The 19,100-nt window shown below is 39.0% G+C and overlaps 1 protein-coding gene across 2 annotated transcripts in view; it reads left to right on the top strand.

Annotated features, from left to right (window-relative positions):
- ADAM32 (ADAM metallopeptidase domain 32) overlaps positions 1–19,100 on the top strand; it is a 183,945-nt gene that overhangs the window by 83,641 nt on the left and 81,204 nt on the right. For both annotated transcript variants that reach the window (XM_059156119.1, XM_059156118.1), the window contains one exon: positions 1,421–1,557. In XM_059156119.1, coding sequence (XP_059012102.1) covers positions 1,421–1,557 — 137 coding nt within the window. The remainder of the gene's footprint in view (positions 1–1,420; positions 1,558–19,100) is intronic.

Raw genomic sequence — 19,100 nt, 5'->3', positions numbered from 1 at the left:
CTGTACCCTAAGTTCCACAGTCAAATGGCGCCATTGGCTTTGCCTTGTCGCTATTCACTGCTGCCCGTCATTCTCTCTGTTCAAGAGATGCTGAGCTACACAGCTATCCGAGGTACCAGCTAGGTTTTCTGTTCAGTTAGGGCCAAGAGCTACATTCAGCAGTCAATAAGACTGAAAATTAAATCCCATTCTTGGACAGAGCAGGAGAATCTTTTCTAAGCAGCCTCTTAGGTATTTGCAGTTAAGCTTATGGTTGGGCAGGGCCAGGAGCTACATGCAGCCATGGAAGGGGTATGAATCATCTTCTCTGTCTGGGAAGAACTGACTTTAAGCCCAGGAAGGCTATCTGTGGTCTTAGGCTGACATGTACCCCAAGTTCCTGGCTGAAAGTTACCACTGGTTTTGCTCTGTGGACAATAGCTATTCCTACTGTACACTCCACTTGAATATTGCTGAGCTATGCAGCTTCTAGGTATTATGACCTGATTTCTGGTCAGGTGGCACCAGAAGGTGAACTCAACATTGGGAGGGTTATGATTGAACTCCCTACCTGGGTGGGGTTGGGGGACAGACCCAGCTTCAACGGCAAGGCTCTTTGATAACCTGAATCAGGAAGATCTACTGTTCAGTTGCTCGTTCACAGCTTTCCCTTTATATTTCTCATAATATGTAACCTCTAGTACTATTAACAATCCAGTTGAACCGTAAATTTTTACTAGAGCTTGTCACCGGAGCAGTGAAGTGCCCTGATTTTCCTCACAACCTGTCCTTACCTGTTCTTTATTCGATGCCAGATTTGGTCATAACTGGAGAAATCATGATGTTATTGCTCATCATGAATTACCAGTATCACATTTCTCCTTGGCATGGAAGTTATCTCTGCACTTGTTAAATATGTGAGTGCTATTATACAAGAAAGCTACCTTGAGAGTCTTTCTGTTGTTTCTCCTGATGTGAGTTATGGAGTCATGGAGAATCCCATTAGGAAACTGATAGCACACTTGAACTGAGTAATCTGGTTTTGTGGCCATTTCATGTGCTGGGAAGCAGAATATCATGTGGACTATTCTAAATGTATATAAGAGCTATTTTAAGAAACTAGATAAATTGAAGATCATGGTCCATGTAGCCAAAAGATATAATGAAAAACAGCTCTTTTATATTGTTGTGATAGGTACTTAGGAATTATATTAGGTATTTTGTTGTTAAATCATGATCAATCTTGGCATAGACTCAATTTGCTTATTTCTCAATAAAATTTCATAAGAAGAACTTAGCTTTTCACCTGTTTAAAGAGCTGTATTTTCTATCCTTAAGTATTTGATAAAATAATAAATAAGTTCAAAATTAGAAAATTATCACTTTTTATCACCTTTGAATGATTTGTCTTTCATTTGAAATTTTGTTTTTGTTAATGTAGTACCCCAAGGAGATAACTTTGGAGGCATTTTCCATTATTGTTGCGCAGATGCTCGGACTAAGTCTGGGAATGTCATATGATGACACAAAGAAATGTCACTGTTCAGGAGCAATTTGCATAATGAATCCAGAAGCTATGTAAGTTTATTTAAAAGTAATATTTATTGGTTATGTTTATCTTGTTTTAAATATTTGAAGCAAAAAATTTAGTGTTTAATTATAGCACCAATTAGCTGTAAATGGACCAACTACTACAAAATATAAATCTGAAATTTTAAGTGTAAGAGAGTTGGAAAGAGATATACCATTAAGAACAAAGATAACAAACTTAATTGCAAAAATACATTAGCAAGGGAATGAGACTGTATTTTGTGAAATCTCATAGTGAGGATTGTTAAAAACATATCAGAATAGAGTGGCAGGATGGATAAAAAAACATGACCCATCCGTATGCCGCCTACAACAGAAAAAACACACACACAATCTGAAAGTGAAGGTTTGGAGAGAGAGATTATATGCAAATGGAAGCTAAAATAGTCTGGAGTAGCAACAGCTCTATCAGACAAAATAGACTTTGTTTTAAGACAACAAAAGTATTTATTGCAGGAAATGTCAGAACTTTGTTGAACTTCATTACAAATAATTTTTTTAAGTTTTATTTTTATTTTGATTTGTTTTTGTTGCATTAAAATTTTTTTTTTAGGTGGTTAACATACACTGCATACTGGTTTTTGGAGTGATTCATCACTTAGGTGCAGCACTCAGTGCTCATCATTCACAATTGTTCTCCTTAATACCAATCACCCATTTAACCCATCCTCCACTCATCTCACTCCATCAACCCTCAGTTTGTTCTCTATTGTTAAGAGTCTCTTACAGCTTGTTTCCCTCTCTCTCTTTTTTCTTTTCCCTATTCCCATATGTTCATCTGTTTTCTTTGTTAAATTCAACATATATGTGAGGTCATAGGGTATTTGCTTTTCTCTGACTGTCTTATTTTACTTAGCATAATACACTCCAGCTACATCCAAGTGATTGCAAATGGCAAGATTACATTCTTTTTGTTGGATGAGTAATATTTCATTGTATATATACACATTCATTTCCTTTATCCATTCAACAGTTTATGGACATTTGGGCTTTCTCCATAGTTGGGCTATTGTTGATAATGCTGCTATAAATTTCGAGGTACATGTATCTTTTTGAATCACTATTTTTGTATCCTTTTGATAAATACCTAGAAATGGAATTGCTGGGACATAGAGTAGCTCTATTTTTAACATTTGGACAAAGGTCCATACTGTTCTCCAGAGTGGCTGTACCAGTTTGCATTCCCACCAGAAGGGTAAGAGGGTTCCCCTTTCTCTGCATCCTGGCCAACACCTGTGGTTTTAGCCATTCTGACAGGTTTGAGATGGTATCTCATAATGTTTTTTTTTTTTTAAAGATTTTATTTATTTACTTGAGAGAGACAGTGAGAGAGAGCATGAATGAGGAGAAGGTCAGAGAGAGAAGCAGACTCCCCATGGAGCTGGGAGTCCGATGCGGGACTCTATCCTGGGACTCCAGGATCATGACCTGAGCCGAAGGCAGTCGTCCAACCAACTGAGCCACCCAGGCATCCCTCTCATAATGGTTTTAATTTTTATTTTGATAATGATGAGTGGTGTTGAGCATTTTTTCATCTGTCTGTTAGCCATATGGATGTCTTTTTTGGAACAGTGTCAGTTCATGTCTTCTGCCCATTTCTTAGCTGGGTTATTTATTTTTTAGGTATTGACTTTGATAAGTAAAGTCTTTATACATTTTGAATACTAACCCTTTATCAGATATGTCATTTGCAAATATCTTCTCTCATTCCATATGTTATCTTTTAGTTTTGTTGATTGCTTGCTTTGCTGTGCAGAGGCTTTTTACTTGAAGTCCTGATAGTTCATTTTTTGTTTTGTTTCCCTTGCCTGTAGTGAATGTCTATTAAGAAGTTGCTATGGCCCAAGTCAAAGACATTTCTGCCTTCCTCTAGGATTTTCATGGTTTCCATTCTCACGTTAAGGTCTTTAACCCATTTTGAATTTATTTTTGGGTATGGTGTAAGAAAGTAGTACAGTTTCATTCTTTTGCGTGTTGTTGTTCAGTTTTCCCAACGTCATTTGTTGAAGAGACTGTCTTTTTTCTATTGGATGTTCTTTCTTGCTTTGTTGAGGATTAGTTGACCATATAGTTTTGGGTCCACTTCTGGGTTCTCTATGGTGTTCCATTCATCTGTATGTCTATTTTTATGCCAGTACCATACTGTGCTGATGACTATAGCTTTGTAATATAGCTTGAAATCTGGAATCGTGATGCCTCCAGTTTTGTTTTCTTTTTCAGAACTGCTTTGGCTATTTGGGGTCTTTTGTAGTTCCATACAAATTTCAAGATTGTTTGTTCTATTTCTGTGAAAAATGCTGGTGGTATTTTGATAGCGATTGCATTAAATGTGTATATTGCTTTGGGTGGTATAGACATTTTAACAGTGTTTATTCTTCTAATCCAAGAGCATTGAATGTTTTTCCATTTCTTTGTGTCCTCCTCAATTTCTTTCGAAGTGTTTCTATAGTTTTGAGAGTAGGGATCTTTTGCTTCTTCTTTTTTAAAAAAGAGTTATTTATTTATTTATTTATTTGAGAGAGAGAGGGAGAGAACACACATGTGGCGGGAGATGTAGAGGGAGAGAATCTTCAAGCACACACCTCCCCCCCACCACCACCCCATAAGCACAGAGCCCAACACAGGGCTGGGTCTAACAGCCTATAGGATCATGACTTGATCTATAGTCAAGAGTTGACTAACTTAACCAACTGAGCCACTTAGGTACCCCTAAGTGGATGCTTAACCAACTGAGCCACACAGGTACCCCTAGATCTTTTCCTTCTTTAGTTAGATTTATTCCTAGTTGTCTTACTGTTTTCAGTGTAACAGCAAATAGGATTGATCCTTTGATTTCTCTTTCTGCTCCTTCATTATTGATGTATAGAAATGCAACAGATTTCTGCACATTGATTTTATGTCCTGCAACTTTGCTGAATTCATGGATAGGTTCTGGTAATATTTTCATGGCATCCTTTGTGTTTTCTACATAGAGCACCATGTCATCTGTGAGGAGTGAAAGTTTGACTTCTTCCTTGCCAATTTGGATGGCTTTTTTTTCTTTTTGTTGTATGATTGCTGAGGCTAAGAATTTCAGTATATGTTAAATAATAATGGTGAGAGTAAACATCTTTGTCTTGTTCCTGGCCTCTCAGTTTTTCTCTATTGAGGAAAAAATTAACTGTTGGTTTTTCTTATATTGTGTTTATGATGTTGAGATATGTTCTATCTATCCCTGCTTTGTTGAGGGTTTTTATCATGAAAGGATTTTGTATTTTTTTCAAATGCCCTTTTTGCATCTATTGAGAGCATCATATGGTTCTTAACCTTTCTCTTATTAATGTAGTGTATCACACTGATTGATTTGTGGGTGTTAAACCACCCCTGCAGCCAAGGGAAAAAAAAATCTCATTTGGTTATGGTGAAAAATCCTTTAATGTAATGTTGAATTTGCTTTGTTAGTATTTTATTGAGAACCTATGCTTCTGTATTCATCAGGGTTATTGGACATTATTAATTCTCATTTTTAGTGGGCCTCTGTCTAGTTTTGGAATCAAGGTAATGCAGGCTTTGTAGAATGAGTTTGGAAGATTTCCTTCCATTTCAGTTTTTTGGAACAGTTTCAGAAGAGTAGGTATTAGCTCTTTACATGTCTAGTAGAATTCTCCTGGGAAACCATCTGGGTAGGACTTTGTTTGTTGGTAGATTTTTGATTACTGATTCAATTTCTTGGCTGGTTTTGGATCTGTTCAAATTTTTTATTTCTTCCTGGTTCAGTTTTGGTAGTTTGTAAGTTTCTATTAATTTGTCCATTGCTCTCAGGTTGCCCAGTTTGTTGGTATGTAATTTTTTTTTAAAGTATTCTCTTATAATTATTTTTATTTCTGCAGTGTTGGCTGGGATATTTACTCTTCCATTCATGACTTTTAAAATTTGGGTCCTTTCTCTTTTCTGCTTCATAATTCTGGCTAGGGGTTTAGCAGTCTTGCTAATCTTTCAAAGAACCAGCTCTTGGTTTCATTGATCTACTATTCTACTGTTTTTCTGCTTTCTATATCATTGATTTCTGCTCTAATCTTTATTTTCCCTCTCCTCCTGGATTTAGGCTTTATTTTCCGTTTCTTTTTTGGCTCTTGTAGGTGTAATTTACGTTGTGTATTTGACTTCTCTTGCTTCTTGAAAAAGGCCTGTATTACTATACTTCCCTCTGGACCAGCTTTGGTGCATCCCAAAGGTTTTAGACTGTCATGTTTTAATTTTCATTTGCTTCCATGTATTTGTTAAGTACTTCTTTAATTTTCTGGTTGACCCATTCATTCTTTGGATGTTCTTTAACTTCCATGTATTTGTGGTCCTTCTACATTTTTTCTTGTGGTTGACTTCGAGTTTCATAGCACTGTGGTCTGAAAATATGCATAGTATGATCTCAGTCTTTTTGTACTTGTTGAGGGCTGAATTGTGACCCAGTATGTGATCTGTTCTGGAGAATGTTCCATGTACACTCAAAAAGAATGTGTGTTCTACTGCTTTAGGATGAAATGCTCTGAATATATGTTAAGTCCATCTGGTTCAGTGAGTCATTTAAAGCTCTTATTTCCAATTACTGATCTGTCCATTGCTGTGAGTGAGGTGTTAAATTCCCCCAGTCATATCATATTATTATCAATGACTTTAAATTTGTTATTAATTGATTTATATAGCTGGCTGCTCCCGTGCCGGGGGCATATATATTTACAGTTGTTAGATTTTCTTGTTGGATATACCCTTTTATTATGATATAGTGTCCTTCTTCATCTCTTTAGTACAATATTTGGCTTAAAATCTAGTTTGTCTGATATAAGGATCGCCACTAGTGTGGCAGTATACCCTTTACCAAGCGTATTCCAGGAAGGAAAACAATCTGTCTCAGTGCATCTTGGAGATTCCGACACCGCGTTGTGTGCTCTCTGGCCACCGTCCTCTTCCTCCCCAGAAGCACACGCCACAGTTTCAATCTGGCAAAAGTGTTGCATTTCCCAAACCTGAGAGATTGCGCTCCACACTGCTTGCAGAAAAACCTGCCACACTAGTTCCCTGGCTCCTTGGCCTCTGGTCCCTGGAAGTCTTCTTGTGTGAACCCAAGGCCGCACTCTCTCCCTTTCTCTCCCTGTGGAAAGAATTCCCTCCCCTCCTCAGCAGAGCACTTTTTCTCTCCCACAGTTCACTTCCACACACCTTGCAGCTGCCATGCTATCTCCCTCCAGCTGTTGAGATCCTTCTTCGAATCCTCCGATGGATTTCCTGGGTGTTCCAAGTGATCTGACATCAATACAGCTCTAATCAAGGGACAAGGAAAGTCAGGGTCCCCCTATTTCTCCACCATCTTAAATATTAACCTCTTCCTGGCTTTCTTTTGATGTCCATTAGCATGATGTATGATTCTCCAGCTCCCATTTTTAATCTGCTGGTGTCTAAAATGTGTCTCTTACAGGTAGCAAGCATATAGATGGATCTTGCTTTTTTTTTTTTTTTTTTTTTTTAAATACATTCTGATACCCTATGTTTTTTGACTGGAACATTTATTCCATTTGCATTCAGAGTGATTACTGAAAGATTTGAATTTTGTGCCATTGTGTTACCTATAGAGTTGATGTTTCTGGTGATGTTCTCTGGTCCTTTTTTGTCTTTGTTGCTTTGGTCTTTTTTTCCCTACTCCAAGGTCCCCCTTAATATTGCTTGCAGGGCTGGTTTAGTGGTCATGAACTCCTTTAGTTTTTGTTTTTCTGAGAAACTCTTTATCTCTCCTTCTATTTTGAATGACAGCCTTGCTGGATAAAGTATTCTTGGTTGCATATTTTTCCCATTCAGCGCAGAGTATATCTTGCCAGTTTCTAGTTCAAACATCTTAATTATATCTGGATGCATATATCTGACCATGCGTGCTTCTTTCTGTTGTTTCTTTTGAGATGAATTTCTCCATCTTTTCATTTTGTCCAGAAAAGAAAAGTAGAAAAACAACAATGACAACAAAAGTAGATCCTGGGTGTGTCTTGGTCTGCTTGTTAAAAGAAGTCCCATCTAAAAGTAAATAAATAAACAAACAAGCAAACAAACAAAAAATATAAAATATAAATAAAAATTAAAAAGGAATTAAAAATGAAAAATGAAAAACTAATAATACAAAATAAAAGTAAAAAGGAAGCTAGATCCTGTTTCCCTTAGAGCTGAAGCTTTGTAACACTCTAAGATCAGTAAACTTGGTGTGTGCAAGATGTTTGTTTGTGCTGGTCTTCTGGGGAGGGACCCTGTTGCCCTGTTTCTCAGGTGGACTTGCCCTAGTGGAGATGTGTCTCTAGGGGGCTAGGGGTGGGGGTGGTGGTGCAGGGCTCTGGCCTCCACTAGGTGGCTCTGTTTTGCTCCCAGAAGTCTTTCAGTGTTGATGGGCAGGATGAAAATGGCAGAGCCTCACCCCCTCAAACCCCGTCTTCTAGAACTAGTGCTGAGGGTTTATGCCTCCAACTCCCCAGGAAGCCCTCCAGAAGAATAATCATTCGTGTTCCCAGCTGCCTTCAGATCCCTGCCTTCACCTTACCTGTGTCTGAACTGTTTTATTTCTGGAGCGTGACTGGGTTTCAAAACTCCAAATTATAGGGACTCCCCTGGTGTGGACCTGCACTGATTCTGTGGGGGAAGGTCTCATTTCATGTTTTCTGTTTTTCAGCCTCTGCCAAGAAAGCAGCCCCATAACTGTGCAGCAATTTAGAGTTCATGGCAACGCAGAGCAGAGAGCCAGCACCTAGGCTAGCTGCCCTCAGCCGGAGTCCCCATTCCCATGCCTGAAAACAGTGCCGCACATACGTGTCACCTGTTCTCCTTGCGACCCAGGGAATCCTCAGACCACCTTGGCTACTCCTGGGCTTCTGCCCCTCTTTGCCACCTGAGCACCTTTAAGCCGGGGACAATCTTGGCAGTGGTGGATGTCTAATATTTCAGATTTTGTGCTCTGCTTCTTGTAATGCTTTGCAGTAGTGTCCCTAAGCAGGACTACCTCCCTTGTGAAGTACCCAAGTTATGTCTCTCCCGTATCAACTCTCTGCACCTCCTGTCTTCCAAAGGTGCTTGCTTTTCTATATGTAGACTTGTAGTTTTGTTCTCTCAGACTTCAGATTGATTTCTGGGTGTTCAGAATTTGATAATTATCCAGCTGTGTTTGAGGAATGAGGCAAGCTTAGGGTCTCCCTACTCTTCTGCCATCTTAACTCCTGCCACAGGTTTATATAGTGTTCTACATTTTTTATTTGTGAGAAAGTGTTGCAGGATTGCAGAGTTCTTGTCTCACAGAGTCAAAGAATGAATCTTGCAGACACAAAAGGGTGAAGTGAAGTGAAAGTTTATTGAGTGAAGGCGAGAGCAGAAAGGAAAGAAAAATCTCTCTAGGGTGAGAAGAGTCCCGAATGGGTTGCTGCTGAGGGCTTTTAGGGACAATCTTTTATTGAGAACTGACTGGGAAGCTTGTGGTCATGAGATTCTTGGTTTGTTCCCTTATCTTTTGCTCAGCTCTCTCAGCTGTCTGTCTGCACCTGCCAGGAATAGTTCCAGCGCCCAGTCAGGGAAATCAGGGGCCTCCTCTCTCTCCTGCCTAGACTTTCACCCCTTCCTTACTCCTGGGGCAGGACTGGTGGGCAGAAAGGGCTATACTGGGATTGTAAGGATTGACTATGTACTTTTTAAATAGTGGGGGCTAGCGATGGCACAAATCTCCAAGGAATCTGGAAACAAGGCTTTCAGGACATTGAGGGGCCAGCTGATGTGAACATAAAGTTAATTTTTTTAAAAAAAATTTATTTTATTATTTTATTTTATTTTTTTTAAAGATTTCATTTATTTATTTGACAGAGATCACAAGTAGGCAGAGAGGCAGGCAGAGAGAGAGGAGGAAGCAGGCTCCCTGCCGAGCAGAGAGCCCGATGCGGGACTCGATCTGAGGACCCTGAGATCATGACCTGAGCCGAAGGCAGCGGCTCAACCAACTGAGCCACCCAGGCGCCCCAAAATTTTATTTTTTTTAAAGATATTTGTTAGTGAGACAGGGAGAACAAGGGCACAAGCAGGCAGAGTAGGAGAGAGAAGCAGGCTCCCTGCCGAGCAGCAAGCTCGATGCAGGACTCGATCCCAGGACCCTGGGATCGTGACCTGAGCCAAAGACAGTGGCTTAACATACTGAGCCGCCCAGGTATCTCTTTATGGTTACTTTTATTTATTATTATTTTTTAAAAGATTTTATTTATTTATTTGACAGACAGAGATCACAAGCAGGCAGAGAGACAGGCAGACAGAGAGCAGGAAGCTGGCTCCCTGCTGAGCAGAGAGCCTGATGTGGGGCTCAATGTGGGGCTCTATCCCAGGACTCTGAGATCATGACCTGAGCCGAAGGCAGCGGCTTAACCCACTGAGCCACCCAGGTGCCCCTATAAGGTTACTTTTAAACATTAAGGTACTAAGGCTGCCATGAGCTCCTTGAGGAAGGTCATGCTCTGCATATTTCAGGTATTCATCAGTGGGCTGCAAGCTGTAAGGAAGTTTTAAGTTACAGTTCTTTGCCTTTGTTTCCCACATTAAAGGGACTGTGCTAAGTATGACCGATTCATAGCTGAAGAACAATGAGAAGTCAGAGTGAAAGTGAGGCATTAATTTTTGAAAACATGCTCTTTCATAACTGCTCCAACTTTAACATACATGTTTATATACACATATGTATTATACTACAAATTAGATATAAATTAGCTTTATATAAAAATAATATATGTGTATACACATATATTTTTTAAAGACTTTATTTATTTATTTGACAGACAGAGATCACAAGTAGGCAGAGAGGCAGGCAGAGAGAGAGGGGCAGGGGAAGTAGGCTCCTTGCTGAGCAAAGATCCTGATGTGGGGCTTGATCCCAGGACCCTGGGATCATGACCTGAGCTGAAGGCAGAGGCTTTAACCTACTGAGCCACCCAGGAGCAGCCTGTTCTTCAATTTCTTAAAAAACTCTTGTGTATATGTATTACCTTACTTTTACAAAATTTTGTATTTCCACAATACATCTCATACATTATTTTAAGTAATTTTCAAGTAAGAAAGTATTATTTCCATTTAATGTGTCTTTTAAAGCCCCTGCTTAGTATTAGTAGTAAGCCTAAATGACTTTACATTGGATATACAGTTAATTAACGGCCAGACTTCAGTTGATGTCAATAATATCACCAATGATTCATTGGGCACTTAATAAAAGTCAGAAAGTTCAGTTAGGCACTTTACTTGTTTAATAGTATTTAATCTTCACAACAACCCTAGGAGGTGGATGCGTATTATTATCCCTGTTTTGTAGAAGAGAAAACTGAGACTTAGTTAAATTACTTTGCTTAAAACCTCTTAAGTCACAGTGTTGATACCAGTTAACAAGTTTATCTAACCCAAAGCTTTGTTATTTTCTGTACTCCACAATGACTTCGTGTATAAGACAGTAAATATGTTAGAATTAAGTTGAATCACAAAGCAAGAGAACATTAGCATGCATTTGAACAGACTTAATTCTTATAATTCAGTGATCCTACTGGCATATTATTTAGATGCTTTAATTTACATCTGCTTTTTAAATGTGGGTTGCTTGTATCTTAAACTCTCACATTTAGGATAGTCTGCACACACAAATGAATTCAAAGTTGAAAAGAAGAAAGGAGCATGGAAAATGGCAAGAGCTATGAATCTAGAAACCTAGAGAAAACTCCTGGCAAGGTTTGCTCTCCTGTCTGGTTCCATCATTTTACAAGGCAAAAATATTTAGAAGGAACAAGGAGTTATCAGTTATTCAATGAGATTGAATTATTTTATGAATATTGCTTTCTTTTCATTCCTTGCTAAGATCAGTTTCATTAAAATATGGAAGTTGATTGAAGAAGAGGAGATACCATTTTTCAGAATGGAATACATTGAGGGGAACATGGGCTTTAGAATTTTTCACTTGTTTGTTATATTTTCTCTTAGTTTCCTCATCTGAAAAATGAGATCATAATAGCTACATTGTATTTTATCCATTACTTGTGAGGATGTAAGTAATAAAGTTACATCTAAGTTATTTATCGCTGTCCTGTTACCTCTTATTTGAGGAGTAGGGAAAACATGAGCAATGAGAAAGGAATTTAGAGGAAAAAATGTAGAAGAGAGAAAGGCCTTGAAAGGAAAATGGGGTAGTGGGGAAGATAAATTTTTCTTTTTTCAAAATGCTGTCAAGTGCTAGCCTTTACGTCAAAAAAATGGTAGAGAGCATTTTCCATTTCCAAAGGTAAAGTACCATTACTTTTTTCTACCACTCAATTTCTTTGTCTCTGAACCTAGAACTTAGGCTAGTTATACATAGTTTCAATAAGCTTTTATAAATAATTTGGAAACAAAACTAACATAGTATTAGAATTCAAAATGTAAAATCTCAAAAAAACTAATAGAAAAAATCCTGCATAGTTGATTACAAGTAATCTTTGGGAACACATATTCTTAAGAACTGCTGTTTTGGGGAGCAAAAAGGTGAATAACTAGAGATTATATATAGTAGACCTAAAGTAGTTTCCAGGGCCAAAATTTTATGTAATTTTCAATTAAAAATTTCCTCACTTTTCAATTTTAGTGATACTATTATCAAAATTTATGATTTATAGTAAAAACATTCATATTTAATAGTAAATATTTTATTATGTAATGTTCAAAGATGAATTTGAGGGTAAAAAAGTACCTAAATTTGAAATCTTTTTTTTTTAAATTTTTTATTTTTTATAAACATATATTTTTATCCCCAGGGGTACAGGTCTGTGAATCACCAGGTTTACACACTTCACAGCACTCACCAAAGCACATACCCTCCCCAATGTCCATAACCACCCCCCTTCTCCCACCCCGCCCCCCAGCAACCCTCAGTTTGTTTTGTGAGATTAAGAGTCACTTATGGTTTGTCTCCCTCCCAATCCCATCTTGTTTCATTGATTCTTCTCCTACCCACTTAAGCCCCCATGTTGCATCACTACTTCCTCATATCAGGGAGATCATATGATAGTTGTCTTTCTCTGCTTGACTTACTTCGCTAAGCATAATACGCTCTAGTTCCATCCATGTTGTCGCAAATGGCAAGATTTCATTTCTTTTGATGGCTGCATAGTATTCCATTGTGTATATATACCACATCTTCTTGATCCATTCATCTGTTGATGGACATCTAGGTTCTTTCCATAGTTTGGCTTTTGTGGACATTGCTGGTATAAACATTCGGATGAACATAGCCCTTTGGATCACTACGTTAGTATCTTTAGGGTAAATACCCAGTAGTGCAATTGCTGGGTCATAGGGCAGTTCTATTTTCAACATTTTGAGGAACCTTCATGCTGTTTTCCAGAGTGGTTGCACCAGCTTGCATTCCCACCGACAGTGTAGGAGGGTTCCCCTTTCTCCGCATCCTCGCCAGCATCTGTCATTTCCTGACTTGTTGATTTTAGCCATTCTGACTGGTGTGAGGTGATATCTCATTGTGGTTTTGATTTGTATTTCCCTGATGCCGAGTGATATGGAGCACTTTTTCATGTGTCTGTTGGCCATCTGGATGTCTTCTTTGCAGAAATGTCTGTTCATGTCCTCTGCCCATTTCTTGATTGGATTTTTTGTTCTTTGGGTGTTGAGTTTGCTAAGTTCTTTATAGATTTTGGACACTAGTCCTTTATCTGGTATGTCGTTTGCAAATATCTTCTCCCATTTTGTCAGTTGTCTTTTGGTTTTGTTAACTGTTTCCTTTGCTGTGCAAAAGCTTTTGATCTTGATGAAATCCCAATAGTTCATTTTTGCCCTTGCTTCCCTTGCTTTGGCGATGTTCCTAGGAAGATGTAGCTGCGGCTGAGGTCGAAGAGGTTGCTGCCTGTGTTCTCCTCAAGGATTTTGATGGATTCCTTTCGCACATTGAGGTCCTTCATCCATTTTGAGTCTATTTTCGTGTGTGGTGTAAGGAAATGGTCCAATTTCATTTTTCTGCATGTGACTGTCCAATTTTCCCAGCACCATTTATTGAAGAGGCTGTCTTTTTTCCATTGGACATTCTTTCCTGCTTTGTCAAAGATTAGTTGACCATAGAGTTGGGGGTCTATTTCTGGGCTCTCTATTCTGTTCCATTGATCTATGCGTCTGTTTTTGTGCCAGTACCATGCTGTCTTGATGATGACAGCTTTGTAATAGAGCTTGAAGTCCGGAATTGTGATGCCACCAACTTTGGCTTTCTTTTTCAATATCCCTTTGGCTATTCGAGGTCTTTTCTGGTTCCATATAAATTTTAGGATTATTTGTTCCATTTCTTTGAAAAAGATGGATGGTACTTTGATAGGAATTGCATTAAATGTGTAGATTGCTTTAGGTAGCATAGACATTTTCACAATATTTATTCTTCCAATCCAGGAGCATGGAACATTTTTCCATTTCTTTGTGTCTTCCTCAATTTCTTTCATGAGTACTTTATAGTTTTCTGAGTATAGATTCTGTGCCTCTTTGGTTAGGTTTATTCCTAGGTATCTTATGGTTTTGGGTGCAATTGTAAATGGGATTGACTCCTTAATTTCTCTTTCTTCTGTCTTGCTGTTGGTGTAGAGAAATGCAACTGATTTCTGTGCATTGATTTTATATCCTGACACTTTACTGATTTCCTGTACAAGTTCTAGCAGTTCTGGAGTGGAGTCTTTTGGGTTTTCCACATATAGTATCATATCATGTGCGAAGAGTGATAATTTGACTTCTTCTTTGCCGATTTGGATGCCTTTAATTTCCTTTTGTTGTCATAAGATTATATATTATATATTATATAAGATTGCTGAGGGTAGGACCTCTAGTACTATGTTGAATAGCAGTGGTGGTAATGGACATCCCTGCCGTGTTCCTGACCTTAGCGGAAAAGCTTTCAGTTTTTCTCCATTGATAATGATATTTGCGGTGGGTTTTTCATAGATGGCTTTGATGATTTTGAGGTATGTGCCGTCCATCCCTACTTTTGAAGAGTTTTGATCAGGAAGGGATGCTGTACTTTGTCAAATGCTTTTTCAGCATCTACTGAGAGTATTATATGGTTCTTGTTCTTTCTTTTATTGATGGGTTGTATCACATTGACTGATTTGCAGATGTTGAACCAACCTTGCAGCCCTGGAATAAATCCCACTTGGTCGTGGTGAATAATCCTTTTAATATACTGTTGAATCCTATTGGCTAGAATTTTGGTGAGAATTTTCGCATCTGTGTTCATCGAGGATATTGGTCTATAGCTCTCTTTTTTGATGGGATCCTTGTCTGGTTTGGGGATCAAGGTGATGCTGGCCTCATAAAATGAGTTTGGAAGTTTTCCTTCCATTTCTACTTTTTGGAACAGTTTCAGGAGAATAGGAATTAGTTCTTCTTTAAATGTTTGGTAGAATTCTCCCGGGAAGCCGTCTGGCCCTGGACTTTTGTTTGTTTGGAGATTTTTAATGACTGCTTCAATCTCCTTACTGGTTATGGGTCTGTTCAGGCTTTCTATTTCTTCCTGGTTCAGTTGTGGTAGTTTATATGTCTGTAGGAATGCATCCATTTCTTCCAGATTGTCAAATTTGTTGGCGTAGAGTTGCTCATAGTATGTTCTTATAATAGTTTGTATTTCTTTGGTGTTAGTTGTGATCTCTCCTCTTTCATTCATGATTTTATTTATTTCGGTCCTTTCTCTTTTCTTTTTGATATGTCCGGCCAGGGGTTTATCAATTTTATTAATTCTTTCAAAGAATGAGCTCCTAGTTTCGTTGATTTGCTCTATTGTCTTTTTGGTTTCTATCATTGATTTCTGCTCTGATTTATGATTTCTCTACTCCTGCATGGCTTAGGGTTTCTTTCTTGTTCTTTCTCCAGCTCTTTTAGGTGTAGGGTTAGGTTGTGTACCTGAGACCTTTCTTGTTTCTTGAGAAAGGATTGTACTGCTATTTATTTTCCTCTCAGGACTGCCTTTGTTTTGTCCCACAGATTTTGAACCGTTTTATTTTCATTACCATTTGTTTCCATGATTTTTTTCAATTCTTCTTTAATTTCCCGGTTGACCCATTCATTCTTTAGAAGGATGCTGTTTAGTCTCCGTGTATTTGGGTTCTTTGCAAACTTCCTCTTGTGGTTGAGTTCTAGCTTCAGAACATTGTGGTCTGAAAATATGCAGGGAATGATCCCAATCTTTTGATACCAGTTGAGTCCTGATTTAGGACCGAGGATGTGATCTATTCTGGAGAATGTTCCATGTGCACTAGAGAAGAATGTGTATTCTGTTGCTTTGGGATGAAATATTCTGAATATATCTGTGATGTCCATCTGGTCCAGTGTGTCGTTTAAGGCCTTTATATCCTTGCTGATCTTTTGCTTGGATGGATCTGTCCATTTCAGTGAGGGGAGTGTTAAAGTCCCCTACTATTATTGTATTATTGTTGATATGTTTCTTTGATTTTGTTATTAATTGGTTTATATAGTTGGCTGCTCCCACGTTGGGGGCATAGATATTTAAAATTGTTAGATCTTCTTGTTGGACAGACCCTTTGAGTATGATATAGTGTCCTTCCTCATCTCTTATTATAGTCTTTGGCTTAAAATCTAATTGATCTGATATAAGGATTGCCACTCCTACTTTCTTCTGTTGTCCATTAGCATGGTAAATGGTTTTCCACCCCCTCACTTTAAATCTGGAGGTGTCTTCGGGCTTAAAATGAGTTTCTTGGAGGCAACATATAGATGGGTTTTGTTTTTTTATCCATTCTGATACCCTGTGTCTTTTGACAGGGGCATTTAGCCCATTATCATTCAGGGTAACTATTGAGAGATATGAATTTAGTGCCATTGTATTGCCTGTAAGGTGACTTAATGTATATGGTCTCTGTTCCTTTCTGATCTACCACTTGTAGGCTCTCTCTTTGCTTAGAGGACCCCTTTCAATATTTCCTGCAGAGCTGGTTTGGTGTTTGCAAATTCTTTCAGTTTTTGTTTGTCCTGGAAGCTTTTAATCTCTCCTTCTATTTTCAATGATAGCCTAACTGGATATAGTATTTTTGGCTGCATGTTTTTCTCATTTAGTGCTCTGAAAATATCATGCCAGGTCTTTCTGGCCTGCCAGGTCCCTGTGGATAAGTCAGCTGCCAATCTAATATTTTTACCATTGTATGTTACAGAGTTCTTTTCCCGGGCTGCTTTCAGGATTTTCTCTTTGTCACTGAGGCTTGTAAATTTTACTATTTGGTGACGGGGTGTGGGCCTATTCTTATTGATTTTGAGGGGCGTTCTCTGTACCTCCTGAATTTTGATGGCTTCCCTTTGCCATATTGGGGAAATTCTCCCCAATAATTCTCTCCAGTATACGTTCTGCTCCCCTCTCTCTTCTTCTTCTGGAATCCCAATTATTCTAATGTTGTTTCGTCTTATGGTGTCACTTATCTCTCGAATTCTCCCCTCGTGCTCCAGGAGCTGTTTGTCCCTCTTTTGCTCAGCTTCTTTATTCTCTGTCATTTGGTTTCTATATCAGTAATTCTTTCTTCTGCCTCATTTATCCTAGCAGAGAGAGCCTCCATTTTTGATTGCACCTCATTAATAGCTTTTTTGATTTCAACTTGGTTAGATTTTAGTTCTTTTATTTCTCCAGAAAGGGCTTTTATATCTCCCGAGAGGGTTTCTCTAATATCTTCCATGCCTTTTTCGAGCCCGGCTAGAACCTTGAGAATTGTCATTCTGAATTCTAGATCTGACATATTACCAATGTCTGTATTGATTAGGTCCCTAGTCTTCAGTACTGCTCTTGTTCTTTTTTTTTTGGTGAATTTTTCCGCCTTGTCATTTTGTCCAGATAAGAGTATATGAAGGAGCAAGTAAAATACTAAAAGGTTGGTAACAACCCCAGGAAAATATGCTTTAACCAAATCAGAAGAGATCCCAAATCGTGAGTGGGGAGAAAGGGGATAAAAAGAGGTTCAAAAAGAAAGATAGAAAAAAAAAAAAAGAAAAAAAAAAAGAAAAGAAAAGAATTAAAAAAAGAAAATGAATAAAGAAAAATATAAGAAAGAAAATATATATATTAGATAAACTAGTTAATAAAGGTAAAAAAGGGTAAAAGTTAAAAAAAATTTTAGCAGAAGAAGAGAGGAAAATGAAAAAGAAACAAATTAAATTAACTGCAAGACTAAAAAAAATCACAGGGAGAAAGCCATGAGTTCCGTGCTTTGCTTTCTCCTCCTCTGGAAATCTGCTGCTCTCCTTGGTATTGAAACGGCACTCCTTGGTAGGTGAACTTGGTCTTGGCTGGATTTCTTGTTGATCTTCTCGGGGAGGGGCCTGGTGTAGTGATTCTCAATTGTCTCTGCCCCAGGCGGAATTGCATCACCCTTACCAGGAGCCGGGCTGAGTAATCCGCTCAGGTTTGCTTTCAGGAGCTTTTGTTCCCTGAGTGCTTTCCGTAGAGTTCTGGAGGACAGGAATACAAATGGCAGCCTCCTGGTCTCCGGCCCGGAGGAGCCGAGAGCCTGGTGCCCCACTCCTCAGTGCGCCCTCAGAGAACAGCACCCCGTAACTCCCATCTGCCTGACCTTCGGCGGTGCTCTGAGCTCACCGAGGCTGCGACGGGTTCAAGTTAAGCCCGAGCTGTGATCTTATTTTTGGCTCTTCCTCTGTAGCCGGTTTTCCCGTTCCAATACCTGCAAGCTCTGCGACACTCAGACACCCCCTATCCTTCTGTGACCCTGTGGGACCTGAGGCCACGCTGACCTCGAGTGGGCTTCGCCCCGGTTTAGCTTCTGGAGCGATGTCCCTCAGTGGAACAGACTTTTAAAAGTCCTGATTTTGTGCTCCGTTGCTCCGCCACTTCCTGGGAGCCAGCCCCTCCCCCCGGGGTCTATCTTCCCGTCCCTTTGGATTCACGTCTCTGCCAGTCCTACCTTTCAGAAAGTGGTTGTTTTTCTGTTTCCAGAATTGCTGTTCTTCTTCTCTTCGATCTGCCGATGGATTTGCAGGTGTTTGCAATCTTTAGATAAGCTATGTAGCTGATCTCCTGCTAGGTGAAGTTGTCTCAGCCTGCTACTTCTCCGCCATCTTGACTCCTCTCCCCCTGAATTTGAAATCTTAAAAATGTTTTTTTTTTTTTTAAGATTTTATTTATTTATTTGAAAGACAGAGATCGCAAGTAGGCAGAGAGACAGACAGAGGGAGAGAGAGGGAAGCAGGCTCCCTGCCGAGCAGAGAGCCCGATGTGGGACTCGATCCCAGGACCCTGGGATCATGACCTGAGCCGAAGGCAGAGGCTTTAACCCACTGAGCCACCCAGGCGCCCTGAATTTGAAATCTTAAACAGCTGTGTGTGAATGCTGATCTTGCTAATTTACAAACTGAGTTTTGTGAGGTTTTTAGCTTTTCTAACTTTAGTTCAATTTCTATAGAATGTTGGTCACAAAACCAGTCTCCCTGATATGTAAACCAGTCTCCCTGACATGTAGTGTGTATTAAATATTCAAGTATTTAAAATA

The sequence above is a fragment of the Mustela lutreola genome, chromosome 18, assembly GCF_030435805.1.
Source record: "Mustela lutreola isolate mMusLut2 chromosome 18, mMusLut2.pri, whole genome shotgun sequence".
In the NCBI taxonomy this organism is placed as follows: Eukaryota; Metazoa; Chordata; class Mammalia; order Carnivora; family Mustelidae; genus Mustela; species Mustela lutreola.
This window is presented reverse-complemented; position numbering and strand designations above follow the sequence as displayed.